The sequence below is a fragment of the Orycteropus afer genome, unplaced genomic scaffold, assembly GCF_000298275.1.
Source record: "Orycteropus afer afer isolate SDZICR_OR568_19922 unplaced genomic scaffold, OryAfe1.0 scaffold00050, whole genome shotgun sequence".
Classification (NCBI taxonomy): Eukaryota; Metazoa; Chordata; class Mammalia; order Tubulidentata; family Orycteropodidae; genus Orycteropus; species Orycteropus afer.
This window is the reverse complement of record NW_006921637.1, coordinates 5643308-5661924: the sequence shown is the minus strand read 5'-3', so window position 1 is coordinate 5661924 and position 18617 is coordinate 5643308. Positions and strand designations below refer to the sequence as shown.

Genomic DNA, 18617 nt, shown 5'->3' with positions numbered 1-18617 from the left:
AATGACATGAGACAAAGTATATGTGAACTGCTGTATGAAAAGTGAATTTACTCTGTAAATCTTCACCCAAATCCTAATAAAAAAAAAAAGAAACTATGAGATCTACCTAAGTGGAAGAACATACCATGCTCATGGATAGGAAGATTGAACATTGAGAAAATGTCATTGTTACCTAAAGCAATCTATATATTCAATGCAATCTCCATCCAGATTCCCTCAGCATTCTTTAAAGACATGGAAAAACCAATCACTAATTTTATAAGGAAAGAGACCTTGGATAAGCAAAGGACTACTGAAGAAAAACAGCAAAGTAGGAGGACTCACAGCCCTGGATCTCAAAACCACCACCACAGTAGTCAAAACAGCCTGATATTGCTACAGCAACAGACACATAGATCAGTGAAATAGAACTGAGAACCTAGAAATAGATCCATCAAGCTATGGTCAGCTGATCGTTAACAAAGGGCTGAAATCCATTAAATTCACAAATGGTGCTGGCAAAACTGGGTATCCATTTGCAGAAAAATGAAGATCCATATCTCACACCATACACAAAAACTAACTGCAGATGGGTCAAACACTTAAATGTGAAACTTGAAACTATAAAGTGCATCAAAGAAAAAATAGGGGGAAACTTAAGGACCCTAATTTATGGCATACATAGACTATCAATCATAAACCAAGATGCACAAACAGCAGATGATAAACTAGATGACTGAGATGTTCAAAAAATTAAAATCTTATGGGCATCAAAATACATCTCCAAAAGAGTAAAACGAGAACCTACAAAATGAGAAAAAATATTCGGCAGTGACATATTGAACAAAGGATTTATCTCCTTAATTTATAGAGAACTCCAAAACCTGAACATCAAAAACGAACAGTCCAGTTAAATCTGGACAGAAGACATGAACAGACATTTCACCAAAGAAGATGTAGAGGCAGACAGCAAACACATGAAGAAATGTTCATGATCATTAACCATTAGAGAGATGCAAATCAAAACAACCATGAAGTAGCATCTCTCCCCAGCATTAATAGCAGAGTTCAACAAGACAGAAAATAACAAATGCTGCTAAGGATGTGGAGAGTTTGGGACTCTCATACACTGCTGGTGGGAATGTAAAATGATACAGCCACTGTGGAAATCTGTACAGTGATTCCTTAAAAAGTTGGAAATAGAAATACCATTTGATCCAACAATCCCATTACTAGGTATATCCTAAAGAAGTGAGAGCTAGGACATGAACAGATATATGCACACCCATGTTCATCGCAGCAGAATTCACAATAGCAAAGAGATGAAAACAACCTAAATACCCATCAACCAAGGAGTGGATATACAAATTGTGGTACATCCACACAAGGGAATGCTATGCAACACCAAAGAACAATATAGAATCTGCAAAACACTGCATAATGTGGATAAACTTGGAGGACTTTATGCTGAATATATAAGTCAATCACAGAAGGACAAATATTGCATTAGTCCACTATTGTAAAAAGTCAAGGAAAGGTTTATACATGGAAGGAAACTTTCTTTGTTGGTTACTGGGGATGAGAGGGAATATTCCTAAATAGGTTGGAGTGGAGGGGGATATATATATCAAAAAAACAAACCAAACTCACTGCCATTGAGTCAATTCGACTCACAGCGACCCCTCCTTGGGTTTCGAAGGTGGTGTAACTACAGAAGTAGATTGCCCAACCTTCCTTCCAAGTAGTGGCTGGTAGGTTTCAGCTGCCAGCCTTCTGGTTAGCAGTCAAATGCCTCAGGCACTATGCCATTATTGTTATCCTTTCCCAAGTATTCCACCACCATTAGCATAAACTCAATGCCCTGAAAACAGAAGCTTCCCCTTCCTCCCTTTCCCCCTCCCTCCTACCCCTGGTAATCACTAATAACCTTTGATTTATATTTATTTGTTTGTTTGTTTGTTGTTGTTATGTGCCATCGAGTCAGGCCTGACTCATAGCGACCCCTCCTTGGGTTTCTGAGGCAGTACACTACGGAAGTAGTTGCCCATCTTCCTTCCGAGGATATATATATATATATATAAATCATATGTATATAATATATATAATCAAATATATAAATATATATATATGCACAATATATAAAAATCATTATATGTATGTTATATATAATATATACATATATAATAATCAAAGATTATTAGTGATTACCAGGGGTAGGCAGGAGCTCTGGTAGCGTAGTGCCTAAGGCACTTGACTGCTAACCAGAAGGCTGGTGATTCAAACTCACCAGGCACTCCTCAGAAAGAAGGTTGGGCAATCTACTTCCATAGTGATACCGCCTCTGAAACCAAGGAGGGGTCACTATGAGTCGGAATGACTGGATGGCACATAACAACAACAACAATCGGGTAGGAGGGAGGGGAAAAGGGGAAACTTTTGTTTTCAGGGCATTGAGTTTATGCTAATGGTGGTGGAATGTTTGGGGAAAGGATAGCAATAATGGTGGCACAATATGCAAAATGTCATCAGTGTTCCTGAGCTGTAAAGGTGCAAGTTGTTATGATGGCGAATGTCTTGTTATGTATGTTTTCACCACAATAAGAGTGGGGGGGAAGGAATCACAATTGGCAGACAGCAGGTAGTGCCTACTTTTATTGGCAGCTTTCAGTACATCTTTTTCCTTCCCAGAACTTTAGTCTCCTCAAATTGATTGATGCTTGGTGCCCTTGCAGAAGTTTTTATTCCTAACTGTATTTCCACTGTGCTGCCAGTTCCACTTGAAACTCCCATTCTGCAAAAGTTGCAAGAGTCCTGACTGTGGCATTCATTGGAATCCTATAGCTTTTAAATTCAGTGTGTTACAGAGATTCATCTCTCAAAGATGTATCTGTAAGGTAAAGCATAAGTGCAATTTCCTAACCATTAATGCTGTTGCCTCTGTGTCTTTGAATGTTAACAAGAAACAATACAATGATTGATTATGGACCATAAGACATGTTTAGAAAAGTATTAAATGAATAAGGAAGTAAAGAGTGAAGCCAAGAAAAGTATAGCCCACTTGCCTCTCACATGACTTACACTCTCTATTACTTCTTACTCTAGTATGCCTTCTTCTTCTTGGGTACACTTTCAGTCTTTGTCAGTATTTCCACTCAGTCTACTTCAGACCTCCCTTGAGCCTTTTTCACTGGTTAACAAACTTCCTTTTATAAGCAATGAAACAGAAGCTATACGTTCCCTGTAGTGTGGATGAAGTGGTAGGGACGTATAGATTGAGTTTATCCATGTGCAGAGTACATATCAACATACAAAAATCAGTCGGATTCCTCTACACTAACAGAAAACTCTGAAAAGGAAGGAATAGAATAAAGGGGAGAAAGGAAGGAACAGTATCAGTGTAAGCTCTGGTACTTTGTTGTTTTTATGTGCCGTTGAGTCAGACCCAACTCATAGCGACCCCTCCTTGGTTTTCCTAGGGGTATCACTACAGAAGTAGATTGCCCAACCTTCCTTCCGAGGAGTGGCTAGCTGCAAATATCTGTGATGGAGGGCTTGCAGCATTTGATCCGCCAGAGTGCACCTCAGGCTGAGGGTGGGGAGGGTGGAGTGTCAGGTGGGGGCCACGGGTGAGAGAGGGGAGGTAGGCTAGGCAGAAGACCAGGTGGGGGAGGGGCAGTATGTGTTAGCTTGACTGGCCACCATATGGGTGGGACAGCGACACCTTTGGTTAGTGGGTGGTCTTTCAGGATAAAGAAAGTGATTACACCTCTTTGGTCACTAGACACCAGTGTGGGTGTGAGTGCAATCCTAAGCAAGGTCAGCTGGTTATCTGGTTCCTGCCCTGCTTGCTGTAATACAAAATGGACATTCTGTTTTTCTTCACTTTCTTCTTATTATTGATATTTAAGCTACTTCTTTATTCTTTCCTTTGAAGCTCAGAGTTCTAGAATTGACATCCATATCTGTCTCCCTTGGTTTCTCAGACTCATTTATAGAGGGTCTGGGTAGTATACCTGCCTAGTCCTCAAATCAGAATCTCTATTGGGATTGATTTCAGATTTGGAAATTCCTTTTTGTAGATTTTTTTTTTTTTTTAAACATGCATCACTCTAACTTAATGGAGAATGTGTGTGTTGTTCCATATTGTAGTAAATAATGTATATAAGTGGGAGCATTTATTATACAAACATGGTCACAACAAGAGGCCATTGATTGATGCTTGGTGCCCTTGCAGAAGTTTTTATTCCTAACTGTATTTCCACTGTGCTGCCAGTTCCACTTGAAACTCCCATTCTGCAAAAGTTGCAAGAGTCCTGACTGTGGCATTCACTGGAATGAGTGAGTTGTGTGAGGGTCTGGGACGTGTGAAGTTGCATACCATCGACTTGCTGTGGCAAACTAAATTGTAGCCCACAGACATTTTTTTGTCTTGGACCTCATTCCAAACCCGCTGCCATCTAGTTGACTCCAACTCATAGCTGACCCCAGTGGGTTTCCAAGACAGTGTATCTTTACAGAAGATTGCCCCATCTTCCTTCTGCTGGGTGGCTAATGGGTTTGAACTGCCAATCTTCTGGTTAGCTGTCAGATGCCTTAGGCACTGCACCACCAGAGCACCTTGGACCTCATTCAGGAGGACTTAAATACCAGAAAACCAAAAGGCTTAGATCTAGTATGGCATAGCCCCAGACTGGCTGTTCTAGCACAGTGTCAAGGCTATTGTAATTAAAGTAGCCAAGCAAGAAGCCAGATTGCTTAGTAAACTATTACCAATGTAACCATCCCATTAGACACATACTCCTACATGCCCTACTGGTGAGAAGTTGGGACAGGAAACCCAGCAATTATGGAGCAGGAGTAAAATAATATTTGTATGTGCAAGCTTCATCACAGCATCTTAACTAGATCTGTGAAGTCAACTTTTTCAGTGGACTTTGTTATAGTCAATTTTAAGCCCTACAATTTAAAGACCAGCACATATGTCCAATTTATTGACATTTTGCTAGATTCTTCATGGTTTATAATGAGTTTTAGTATGATTAGGAAATTTAAAACTATGAGCTCTGCTTCATGATTCATCTGGGAGTTCGATTGACTGAACTTGAGTGAATTATTCACTTACTGCCGTCAAGTCGGATCCAACTCATAGCAACCACTCCTTGGGTTTCTAAGGCAGAATCTCTGTGGAAGTAGATTGCCCAGTCTTCCTTCTGAGGAGTGGCTGGTGGGTTTGAACCACCAGCCTTCTGGTTAGAAGTCAAATGCCTTACTACACTACCAGAGCTCCCAATTATTCACTACTTCATTAAAATTCAATAGTACTATAGGTACTGTAGGTTTCCATCTGATGCCTTAAACTGTCTCTTGTAAAACAACAGCTTTGTAGTCAGTGCAAAGGGAGGTTTTCCAAATGTGGCCTGCACCAAGAGTACAGAGATACCAATGAGATGTAAATTTTACATTTCATTTTCCATTAACAAAAATTATTTATATAATCATCATCAGAAGAAAACAGCTTTCCGTAAACATCTGCATGATTATGGTGATTCTTAATGGGAACACATTCCTGGCATAAAAATGTGTTACTGCAGAGAGAAGTCCTGTGGTTTTTAAATGAGTGTTGCCATTGCTTGAAGATAACATTCTACTAAATGGAGATTTAGTTAACTTTTTTAAAAGAAGAACTGTCTTAAATCGAGACTAGAAATTTATTTACTTTCTTTCATACTAGAACCCAAATCATGTAATTTATTGGAACAGATGGTACAAAAGAGATGGGTTGTGTGAGATAGATGCATTACATTTTAGTAAAGCTGATTTATAAAAATGCTACTAAGTGAACTTTAATAAAATCATGGACTTAAAAGGGTTTTACCTAATCTAGTTGGCCCAGCTAATGCATGTTCCTCTACAAAATCCCTGCCAGAAAACTGTTCCATTCCTTGCAGCTTCTGCTTGACACTCTAGTCTTATGAACATGATCTCTAGGAATTTAGTCATAACTAAGTTTGCAAATCATTTTCTAATGACCTTTTAAAAAAAAAAAAAATACTGTGTTTTTTAGTGAAAGTTTATACAGCAAATTAGGTTTTCCTTTAACAAATGTCTGTATGTATTATCAGTGACATTGGTTACACTTCCTGATGTGACAGGATTCTCCTTATTTCCATTCTGGTTGGTCTGTTTTCATTAATATAGTTTCCTTCTTCCTCCATACCTTCTCATCTTTGGTCTAGGATAAATATTGATCCTTAGATCTCATGTAGATGATTGTTTGGAGAAGCATAGTACTCATGAATGATATTATTTATTTTGTGAGCCACTCTGACTTTTGGCTGAAAGGTGACCCTGGTGGTTTAAATTCCAAGTTTAATGGGTATCCCAAGACTATTGTCTCAGGGGTTCCTCTAGTTTCTACTAGTCCAGTAAGTCTGGCTTTATTTTAGGAATTTGAGTCTTATTCTATATTTGTCTACCATTGTATCTGGGACCATCTAATGTATCCCTGGTTGGAATCTAATTGCCTTTTAATGGTTAAATAAATTTTCATTTTCAGATTCTATTTCCAGACAGCTCTTATCATCAGAACACCCTTCCCAAATAACTGGCTAAAAATTAACTCCTGTTGGCCCCAGTTTTTTAGAAATGGGCTGCCTTACTCAGAACCAGTCTCATTCCTTTTTCACATTTTTTCCTTAAAACTAAGCATTCTTCTTTTCCCACTTCCTTATGTTTCATGAACATTATTTGATATACTTTTACCATCCTCCATGTTATGTTCTAGGATACTCCAATGTGCCCATTTCTTGCTTTAAATACCATGCCCAAAATTAGCTACAGTATCTCGGGAGCATTTGGAGAATGAGGGGCCAGATGGACTCAGGAGCTTTTCAGCTCAAAACATTAATCTTTAACCATTTTGAGATATGTACCCCTTTTGAGAACTTAAGCTCTAGAATATCTCTATCGAAAAATGCATATGCATGTAAATGTACAATTTTACATATAATTTCAGAGTATTACTAGGACTCCAGTAGCTCATTCATAAACTCTATATAGTCTGGGACAGTGGATTAAGAACACTGATTCAGTTGTATTAAGACTGTGCCTCCCCAGAGTTTTAATAACTACAGATAAAGGAAAGAGTTTATTTTTAAGCAGGATATATTTTAGAAGTCTGATTTCAAAACTACTTTTCAATTATAATTGCATGTATGAAATGTTTTCAGAATCCAGTTTCAAAACAATTTATTTAGTTGGATTTTTCCTGAACTGACTTGTTTAGACTTGTTAGCCCCTTCAGAATGAAGTGTTCATAGGATTTTAAAAATAGTCCACCCAGTCTCATGCTGAGCTAAGTTCTCTGTTGGATGAAGAGTGTTGCTTGACTTGATTTGGGAGTGACTCAAACGTAGTGGAAGGTGAAATAGACAGTATGTTTGACCACTGGCCTTAATGCGTGTTTTTAAATGCTTGTTTTGTGGAATTTATGTTGTCTTTGAACATATTGAAATGACAAGGGAAAAAAAATGACAAGCTTTCTAAATGTCCCATTTAACCAGGTAATTGGGAAAATATTTTAAAAGCAGTGCTCACTGCTATGACTTGATGTGCTTTAATCTTCATGTTTCTTCCTCTTCTCTGTGTATCTGTGTCTTAATTGACTCTGCCTTGTCCCCGTGCTGTGCCCTTTGAGCTCGGCTCTGAGTACACACCCTTATTTGCCAGTCACTTCCATAAGAATACTGTATGAGTAATATTTAAAGACCAGCACATATGTTTTTTGGTAAAGTATAGGCTTGCATTTCAATACTAATAAGGATGTTGGAATAAGGGATGGGGGTAGGTCCATCCTGACAAAGCCAGTGTCTTATGTAAAGTTTTTTCACAGTGATCTCCCACTGCTGTGGCCCTTAGCACCTTAGCATACATGAAACTTCTATTTCAGCCTGACATTGATTTGAAGACCAAATACTGATGTGTTGGAAAGAATTGGTAAGTTTTTATAGAGCATGGTGAACTGCCCCAATGTATGGCATACACAATTGAATTTCACTTCCATGACAATTATGCCGTAGACTTTAAAGTATCTATATCTGAAGTCTCACGCTTTTCCCCATTTTAGGGAAAGTGGGGGCAGGTGGTGGTCATGATGCTGTTTAAAAATTTGTTTTCTCTTCCTTTTCATCTTAGTTGCTGTTTTCTCCCTATAGGTTATGGCCATGCCGTGCCTTTGTCAGATGGGGGTAAGGCCTTCTGCCTCCTGTACTCTATCATCGGCATCCCTTTCACCCTCCTGTTCCTGACGGCGGTGGTCCAGCGCATCACTCTCTACGTCACCCACAAGCCTGTCTTCTACTTCCATACCCGCTGGGGCTTCTCCAAGCACACTGTGTCCCTTGTGCACGCATTTACCCTCGGGTTTATCACCATGTCCTTTTTTTTCTTCATCCCGGCAGCTGTATTCTCCTTCCTGGAGAGTGACTGGAACTTCCTTGAATCTTTTTATTTTTGTTTTATTTCCCTGAGCACCATTGGCCTAGGGGATTATGTTCCTGGAGAAGGTGACAATCAAAGATTCAGATCAATCTATAAGCTTGGAATCACATGTGAGTATTCGAGTCACAAACTCTGCCGTCCTGTCTCAGTTTTACCATTCATTCCAAGCTCTACCTTGCCTTTTAATAAATTAATCATTTGTGAAAGCCCTGACTGCCTTTTCATTGGTAAAATCCTGTTGCTCTCAAGTCTACTCTGATTCATGGCATTCCTATGTGTGTCAGAGCAGAATTGTGTTCCTTAGGATTTTTGGTGGTTGATTTTTCAGAAGTAGAACACCAGGCCTTTCTTGTGAGATGCCTCTGGATGGACTCATGCCTCCAACCTTTTAGTTAGCAGCTGAATACATTCATTGATAAGTATTCAGTTTTTACCTTCTTCCTATAAGTATTGTATTATATCATAATTCTCTTCAAGCTATTTACACAAAAATCTTATTATTGCAATGAGGGTTTTTTTTTTTTTAGGTGCTTTACAATTACTGGAAAATGTAAGAGGCATTATAAATTACAATGTAAAAAGGCAACATTTAGAATGTTTTTGATTTCTGACTTTTAATAATAATAATAAAAAAAACTTACTCTGTAAGTATTTTTAAGTTCAAGAAAACTAGGATATAGTTAGCCTAATAGTACCAATCGTGTTCTTTAATTTGCCAGAAAAATATTCAAACAGTGACTTATCTCATGTGTCTATCTTGTTTTTTTTTGGAGAAGCTAGAATACGTTTACCATTTTCTGAGTTTTATATGTGGAAAAAACTTAGAAGCCCCTTGACTTATAACTTTAAAATTAAAAAGTTAAAATAATATCATGGAAAACTTAGTAATTCATTTTTAAGAAACTGATCTTTGTGTCTCCCATTTCTATCTGTCTGTGGATGCACAAAGTTATAATGTACATACAATGTTCATTTCTGCCTCCTCAAGAATTTTTCTACTCAGCTCATGTTATTTCTTCTAAGAGGCCAAGCAGATATCCTAGGCAGTCTGATGTTCCATCTAGCTCTGCCTTGTAATCTTTATCCCCCAGAATGCTTAATTGAACTCTGTGTATTTTAATATTTCCATTAAATTGTGGGATCACCCAGAGCAAATACTTAATTCATAAATCCCCAATGCTTTATGCAGTGCCTGGCTACAGTACATGTTCAATAAATATTTGCCTAATGGTTACAAGGATGATTTCATGTTTTCTCTATTTGCTATAATTATTGTTGTAATTATTGAATGTTCGTATACTAGTTCATTGAATGATTACATCATAATCTAACCAGTTAGCCTCTGTTGTTGGCTGCTTCCAATTGAGGGTATTATAAATAACTCTGTAGTGAATATGTTTCTATGGTTTTACATTTTTCCTTCTTTGACAAAACTTTTGCAAGAAATAGGATTACTGACCCAAAGTGAATATACCCTCTTATGAGTCATAGGAAATATTGATAGTGTGCTTTCCAAATGGCAGTACTTGTGTACTTTGCCAATTATATGGGTATAACTGTCTCAACACTCCTGTGGTGGTATGTGAATTTGATACCACAATAAACATTATTGTAATTTTATTTTCCTGTAAAAAAAAAAAAAAACCTGACTGACGTTGAGTCAATTTGAGGAGTGGCTGGTGGGTTTGAACCTCCAGCCCTCTGGTAAGCAGTCAAATGCCTTAGATACTACGCTACCAGAGCTCATATTACCTCCTTACTATAATTTTTCATTTTTTAAAGACTTAGGGAAGCTGAACATTTTCTGGAAATATGCTTGCTAACTATACTTCTTCTCTTGTGTAAATTGTTTTCTCATAAATTTACCGAACATTAGCTCCCTCCATTTCTCATATAATAATAAATCCTTGAATATTATTTTATCACTAGCTAGAAGCAATGTATTCGTTTCTTAAGGCAATTTACCTGAAGTTAGTTCATCCTTTGAGTTTTAAGAACTCAAGTGTGTACTATTGAATGTTCCAAAGATGTATCAATCTCTGGGTAGAATAAAATCCTACAGTTTTTGCCTAAAATTCCATAGGTATTTTTGTCAGCACTTAACAATTTGAGAAAGTAATGGATAAAGGAAAATGAGGGAATTTGTCAATTACTCTCACTAATGATGTCACTTGTTTCTAAAATAAGGGAGCACATTGTATGGACTATATTATTATCAAAACCTAGTAGCCAAATACTGAGGATATGAGAAATGTGTCACTTTGCATTCTTGAGATAATCAGCATCTTTATTCTCATTATATTGCCAATTCTAGCTTTCCTAATTCAAGGATTTTCTGAGCTCTTCCTCATTTTACTGCTGGGACGTGATATTGGGGTTTCTGTTATTCTCAGAGTTTTCATTTTCACTTTGTTCTGTTCATTTCAATGGTGGGTAATTTTTTTTTTATTTCCTGGTAATGATTTTAAAAATGTTGGAACTAACATATAATTACCATTACCACACCACAAATTCCAAGAAATAGCTCTGGTTCAACAGTTATTGTTCATCTGAAGAGTAGGAAATTGGAAGAACTATTCATTTATCAAAGTGAATGATCCATGTACCAAAAAAGTGACTGTCACATAATGGAGATCTTAGATTTGCTGCTAGATTTAAGTGGAAGTGTCAACAGTCACACAAAGACCTTTTTAATTTATATGTCAATTCTTTAAGGACATTTCATTTAGTTTAAACTGTAGTTTCTATGACTGAACTGTTCTGTAGTAGAAATAATGATAAAAGCAGTTAGTGCCTTAAATAGTGCTGAGCTTTGTTCTGAGTACCAGTCGCTGTCAAGTCAGCTCTGACTTATGGTGACTCCATGTGTGTCAGAGTAGAACTGTGCTCCCTAGAGTTTTTAATGGCTCCTTTTCAAAAGTAGAATGCCAGGCCTTTCTTCCTAGTTGCCACTCAGTGGACTTGAGCCTCCAACCTTTTGGTTAGCAGCTAATAAGCATGTTGTTCTGAGCATTCTATGATAAATAGAAAACTTTCCTAATATGTCACTAGCTATTTGAAAACCACTGATTATAATATGGGAGTGGAGAGCCCTTACATCAAAAGGTCACTGCAGCTGGACAAACTCTGAAACCATTACCCTTTAAATCTTTACATATTAATCCTTGCCAAAAACATCCCCTGAAGTCTTCTTTAAATCAAACAATTGCTTAGCTTAATTACTAAAGAATGTCTACCTTGAATATTGTGCTTTTTTTAAGGAACTATTTATATCAGATCAAATTGACAGCAACAACTCAAAAAGTTAGTTAGCTAGGACATTTAGGGGGCAGTGAGTTTATGTTAATGATGGAGGAGCAACTCAGAAAAGGAAAGTGAGAATGGCTGCACAATACAAAGAATCAATGTCACTATATTGTACATGTAGAAACTGTTGGTATACAGAAAATGTTCTGTGTATGTTTTAAACAACAACAAACAATAAATTTCTTTAAAAGGAAGTACTACTAAAGAAAACAGATGATTTCATTTGAGTAAGTATAGTGTTATTTGTCTTTAACAGTGCCTTGCCTCATCAGCCCCAGCTATTATGTTTTATCTCAAAATTGTAGCCTGTAGTTCTCGATAATCCCAGTTGTTAGTAGGCTGTGTCACTCTTTGTTGTATGCCTAGGTTGCTCCACTTTGAGTCATGGGTTTGTGAACATTTATAGATATCAGAAAGGTGGCAATGCATTTATTCATCAGCAGATTTTTCTGTGTATGGAAGGGGAGGGGAGGAGAGTCACTATTGTGATTTGATTTGTCCATGAGGAAGTCATACTGTTGTCATGTTTCTCACACAGGTTACTTGATCCTTGGCCTAATTGCTATGCTGGTGGTTCTGGAAACCTTCTGTGAACTCCGTGAGCTGAAAAAATTCAGAAAGCTGTTCTACATGAAGAAGTTCAAGGGCGAAGACCAATTGCACATTTTGGAGCATGACCAGCTCTCCTTCTCCTCCATCTCAGACCAAGCAGCTGGCCTGAAAGAGGATCAGAAGCAGAACGAGCCCTTTGTAGCCTCACGGCCACCCGCCCACTCAGATGGCTCTGGAAATAACTAAATGTAGGACTTTGCTACCTGGTGTTAGAGGATCAGTGTCAGGGCAGTTAGAAGTAGGCTTAATTTTCTTCCTTTTTATGAGAATGTAAAAGCCATGATGATACTATTTTAATAAATATCTACTGTTTGCAGTATTTTAAAAAACAAAAAGCAAACAAGCAAAAATACAGAACAAAGGAAGCTTTTACTCTGGAGAGATGGACATCTAGTATCTGAGGAAATGGGATATTTACCTATCATTCATATGTGATGAAATGATCTCGATTTTACTATAGGCCAAGAATACTGGATGTTGTTCTGATATGGATAGAAGTGGGTTTTATATGTACTTTTAATTGGGGATTTTGGGGTTTGCATTGAAATCATTTAACTGTTGGCTAAATAGCAAAATTTATATTTAAAACCAAAAAAAGGCATAGACATATGTTTTATAAGTAAGTTTATGTTTATGGTTTGCATGTGCCTATCCAAACGGATTTATTTTCTAGATCTAAGTTATAACCTACTATTTATAATAAATAGGTAACCATTCAACATGTACATATAAAGTATAAATATGTTTATATCCTGTACATATGTTTTAGGTCAACAGATCCCAGTGTACTTCTTAATCCAAGATTGTAGATATATTTTCTTTGGTTTCTCTTGTACTAAAGAAATACAGATTTGCGGTAATAAAATAAGGGGAATAATACTCCCAAGAGTGAATAACTATAACATTCTGCTACAATAAATATTTCTATCCTTTTGCAATAGTATGCCTAAAATGCAATAGATGCCTAAAATGTTGGTGAACATTTCTTTGGAGTTGAATTGTGATGAAGACTACAATTTGTATGACAGTTAATAACACACTTGGATTTGAAAGGATTTTGTGATTTACAGCCACCTAGTGTTAAGAACTTTAACATAAAAAATCCCCAAAGGAACAGATTATGTTGAATTAATTTGAAAACTTTATTTATAAGTGGAAATAAATAAAAATCATACCTGCGTACCTCCTTTAATTTATCAAGAAAAATGTTCTTCCATGTAGATACTATGTGTATACTCTTTTGGAATCCATCTCATCTCCCATGAGGAGCTGCCCAAGAAGTGGTGCTTGATGTCTTTCTGAAAATTAGTGCCCTGCCAATGAGCCATGCCTTCTAAGCACACTGATCATGGGGTAGAATTCTCCCACATTAGGTAGTTCACTTGGTAACCTTGTATGCTTTCTGTACTGAAGGACCTTTTACAGTATGTGGCACAATAAGCAAACTGTTACCAGCCCTGTCCTGCTCACTGCAGCCTTATACTTTGAACATTGTAACCCTTGACTATTGCAGGCCCTTCTTTATTGTATAAAATCACATCTTGTCTCATATCAGCAAAACGATATGATTCCCTGTCAGTGTACCCACATGTACTGCCACCACCCATCTGTCAGTAGATTCATATATTGCTATGATGATGAACATGTTCCAGCAGAACTTCCAGACTAAAACAGGAAGAAAGGCCTGGTAATATACTTCCTAAAATCAGCCAATGCAAACCTTTGTAGATCACACCAGTCTGATCCTTTGTCCATGGGTCACCATGAGTCAGAGGCTACTTAACAGCAGCTTCTAAGAAGAAGGAAATGCATTATTCTGCACAACCCCTGGTGTGCACCATCAGATCTTTCCCAGTGTCTAAATCCAAACATGTCAGTCTGTTATTCCGGGATGTGGATTGGGCTGCCTCCCAAGCATATTTCTTTTTCTGACACTTCATTTCATACTCAGTGTGTCCCAGGCAGGGTAGATAATTGGATAGAGATGAATTCACAGAATAAGACATGCTTCGTGAACATGATTGTATATGGGAAGTTCACAGTGATCACACTGTTTGGAATACTAAGAGGCCTGAAATTGTAGAGAATGAAAACCAGAGAAATAGTGGGTCACACTTGTATTTTATATTTTATGATATTTTATTTATTTATATTTTATATTTATGTGTTTATAATTTATATTTATATTTTATTCCATGCAGGACTGTTTGCTTTATTACAAGTGTTGTTAGCAACCATAGAGTCGGCCCCTGACTCATAATGACCCCATGGACAATAGGACCAAACTGTTGTGATCCATAGCATTTTCACTGGCTGATTTTCCAGGCCTTTCTTCCTTGTCTGTCTGAGTCTGGAAGTTTCACTAAAATCTGTTGAGCATCTTAGCAACATTCAAGCCACCACTGAACCACTTCTTTAAAACTGGGAAAATGATGAAGAGTTTAAAGGAAAAGTTCTGAATCAGGATGTTATTAATAAGTAATAGAGTATGGTACTTAATTTTAAAAGATTTTCTGATTTTATAGAGAATATTTTAAACCTTAAAGCCCTTCAAACTGTTGTTGCTAATGTGAAGGATGAGGTACAAATATTGGAGCAGATTCTGCCTGTCTACCCCATCTGACAGGAAATATTAGTGAAGTTTCTTGCCTGGTCTCTTGTCTTTGGCTGATGAGGGAGAAGCATGCAGTGTCAGCCAGGAGTGTTGCCGGCACAGAACAGAAACAGGATCCCTTGGAGAGGTGACAAGAAGGCAGATCAGGACAGCATACGTATGTAAGACTTGACATTTGGAATCCTTTAGTTGGAGGTGAGGGACTGCAAAATTGGAGGTGAGTGTTGTCTATAAGCTAAAGGTTACAACTGCTAGACTTGAGCATTGTAGGTGGAGTTTATAATCCTAGGGAATACCTTCAGGACAGAAGAGCAGCAGAAGTCACTATCATTCAGGGAGGGTACTTTGTGTGAATTAAGAGGTGACGTGTCTAATGGGGATGTTGGTTTCCAAGCAGCACATGTACCCACCATAAGAAAGGACAAAGCATCTTAAAGTGGGGTTCCTCACCCTCCCAGAAATCAAAGGAAGTGTAGGCCAAGGAATGAGAGACTGCTCCACAAGAATTTTATAAAGGACATTCGTGGAACAGGGAAAGCTTGGCCTGGAGGACCCCATTTCTGAGATCTCGTTCTTTCTCTATTAATCATACCTCAAGACATTTGAAAAGAATTTGTTCAAAAGAAGAGTAAGAGAAAAAAAAGTGACACTTTCTGAGCACATGTGTTTGGTGTAACTTTAGGAAAAAGGTCAGTGATTATTAAGAGAATCATTTTTTTCTTGGCTAAAAAATAGGCTCATACTTTCTATGAACTAGGGTTATGGGCCTTTTGCAAAATTATTTATTTACAAATCTGGACACCATAAGATAATTGAAATAGTTAATATAAAACCTTTTTAACCCTTTAAAGTTATTAGCAGTACGCTGGCTTCTTAGAAAAAAGAGCTAATATTTGTTTCAAATAAGAGTTAAATTGACAAAAGCGTACATGGAAAGACAATAGTATGAAAAAACAAAGTAGTTGCTGTTGAGTCGATTCTGAGTTGTGGTGCCCCTGGATGTGTCAGAGTAAAACTGCTCCATAGGGTTTTCAATGGCTGATTTTTTGGAAGTAACTCACGAGGCCTTTGTTTGAGGCTCACTCTAGGTGGACTCTAACCTCCAACCTTTCGGTTAGCAGTTGAGCGTGTTAACTGTACTATTCAGACTAGTAATATCTAAGCTTATTCAAAATTCAGAAAGCATAGCTTCCTGATTTTGTGGCTAACATTCACCCTGTGACTCCTTGTCAAAATCCTCAATATGATGAGAAAAGATGTGGAAAATACTGATATCTTCATTTCCAGAAAGCAGTCCCTTTGGGTCGTAATTTCAGAAATGTGTACATGGTCAAACAGATCATTCTTTGGAAAATTTAGTAACAAAAGTTTCTAGAAACTTAGAAGGAAAAATTAAAATAATAGAGTATTTACCATTTATTTGACAATAGAAAAATGTTAAATTTGTCTCTAATATATTTAAAGTTTTTCCTATATCATTTATTATTCTCCATGATATTTTACATTATGAATATTTGATACACAGAAGCTTTTTGAGCAAGGTAAAACATGAAATTATTTGCTGAAGATGATTTTCCTAAATCCTCACTTATCTGATTTGCTTTCAGGCAACCTCAGGCTTCTAGAACCAGTAAAGAGCTTAGAAGAAAATAAAAATGCTCTTAAGTACTTTTCATGGTCTGGCACTAAAGCATAATTAATGTAACTAAGCCCTCCCTTTGCTTCACTCAGTTTATTTACACTTGTATATTCTTGCTAAGAAAAATTGCCACATATCCAGTGAACATGACAAATACCTCTTCCTCATAGCAAGTTTTCTCCACTTTAAGCCAAAGAGCAGGTCAATATGACTCTGAAGCTATGAATACTTACTTGTGGCAAAAAGTATTTTCCACCTTGGTCAAAATTTGCTGGCACACTTGAGCAGCTTGTCAGTCTGAGTGCCCTTTGGCACCCCATTGAGAACTCCTGTGTTAAATTGTGTGTCATATCAAGACAGTTCTGAGTCATCTACCCTATATGACAGAATAGAAATGCCCCCTTTTTTAAATACCTGAGAAGAGCAGAAGGCATTGCTGAGAGCCTCATAAGAAAAGAAGCAGACACCCTCAAGGGCAGAAAGCTCTGCCTTCTAGAGCCATCACTCAAACCAAACCAACCCAACCCTATGTCATGGAGTCGATTCTAACTCATAGTGACCCTATAGAACAGAGTAGAACTGCCACACAGGGTTTTCAAGGCTGTGATCTTTACTGAAGCAGATTACCACATCTTTCACCTGTGGAACCACTGGTGGGTTTGAACCACTGACCTTTTGGTTAGCATCTGAGTACTTAACCACTGCACCGTCAGGGCTCTCACAGGCAGAGGCAAATAGCCCCTGCAGTCAGCACAGTATTCCTTTTGATGTTATCAAGAGCACTTAATTTTTGTGACTTAAACTGTGTTTAATATGCATGTTCTTAAGGAGATGGAATAAACTAAGATGTATTTCCTTTCAAAATGATTAAATTTTTTTGAAAGCCTTACTTTTTAAATGATAACTTTTATTGCCTAGAAAATTCACTTAGTATCCTAAGTGAATAAGCGTCTCATTTTCAGCATATGAAGTAGTATTATAATGTCTAACCTGATGTTATTCACATGTGAAGACACACTACTGTATCTTCTGTTAATAAATAATACCTATATTACTTATTTCTAGTTGAAGGATTAGCTGAGTTTTGAGTTTTTTTCTTCTTCCTGCTTGCATGATTTATGTAAATGATCTATATCAGAATTTTTACAAATATAATTCAGCAGTTAATTTCTATACTTCTGTGTTTAGCAGTGGCTAGAAACCAGGAATCCTTTAGTCACCAGGTATTTACCCTTCAGATGAGTCTGGGTACACAGAAACAGCAGCATATTCTACCTGAAACTGTTGTTACTCTCTGTAGATGCTGTTGGTTTAAATCGATGCATTAATTTGGGAGAAGCACCTTTTATGTGCTCACTTGCATAATGAAAGCCTTCTTCTCTGCCTTTGTTAACCGACTTGGGTATACGTACATGATACATGACCTTTTTGAACAGTATGACCTTAAAACTGGAACCAAGCCTACTGACACACATCCAACAGTGATCAAGCTGGATTTTAAAGGCAACTGCAATTTATAGCACTTGAGATAGCTGGCAGAACTCTTACAAAGCCTTTTTGTAATAGTCTATCATATCCCCCCCCATGTGTTTCCACCTGAGTTTTGGATTTCCAAACCTGTAATCTTTATGGAAGCAGATTGCCACATCATTCTTTTGTGGAGCCACTGGTAGGTTTGAACCAGTGACCTTTTGGTTACCAGCTGAGTTCTTAACCACAGTGCCACGAAGGTTCTCACCTCCCCACCCCACTCCACCCCAAAAAAACCCCAAACTCACTACCATTGAATCCAACTCATAGCAATCCCCATTGGGTTTCCAAGGCTATAAATCTTTACAGAAGCAGACTGCCTCGTCTTTCTTCCACTGAGTGGCTTATGGGTTTGAACCACCAACCTTTTGGTTAGCAGCGAAGCACCTTAATGACTACACCACCAGAGCTCCTTAGGGTTCTTTTTTTTTTTTTTCT

General features: G+C 37.5%; 1 protein-coding gene across 1 annotated transcript in view; it reads left to right on the top strand.

Annotated features, from left to right (window-relative positions):
* The window catches only part of KCNK1 (potassium two pore domain channel subfamily K member 1), a 96825-nt gene extending 84243 nt beyond the window's left edge, over positions 1 to 12582 (top strand). The window contains exons 2-3 of the mRNA XM_007938479.1: positions 8193 to 8588; positions 12323 to 12582. Coding sequence (XP_007936670.1) covers positions 8193 to 8588; positions 12323 to 12582 — 656 coding nt within the window. The remainder of the gene's footprint in view (positions 1 to 8192; positions 8589 to 12322) is intronic.
* Positions 12583 to 18617: the final 6035 nt, after the last annotated feature.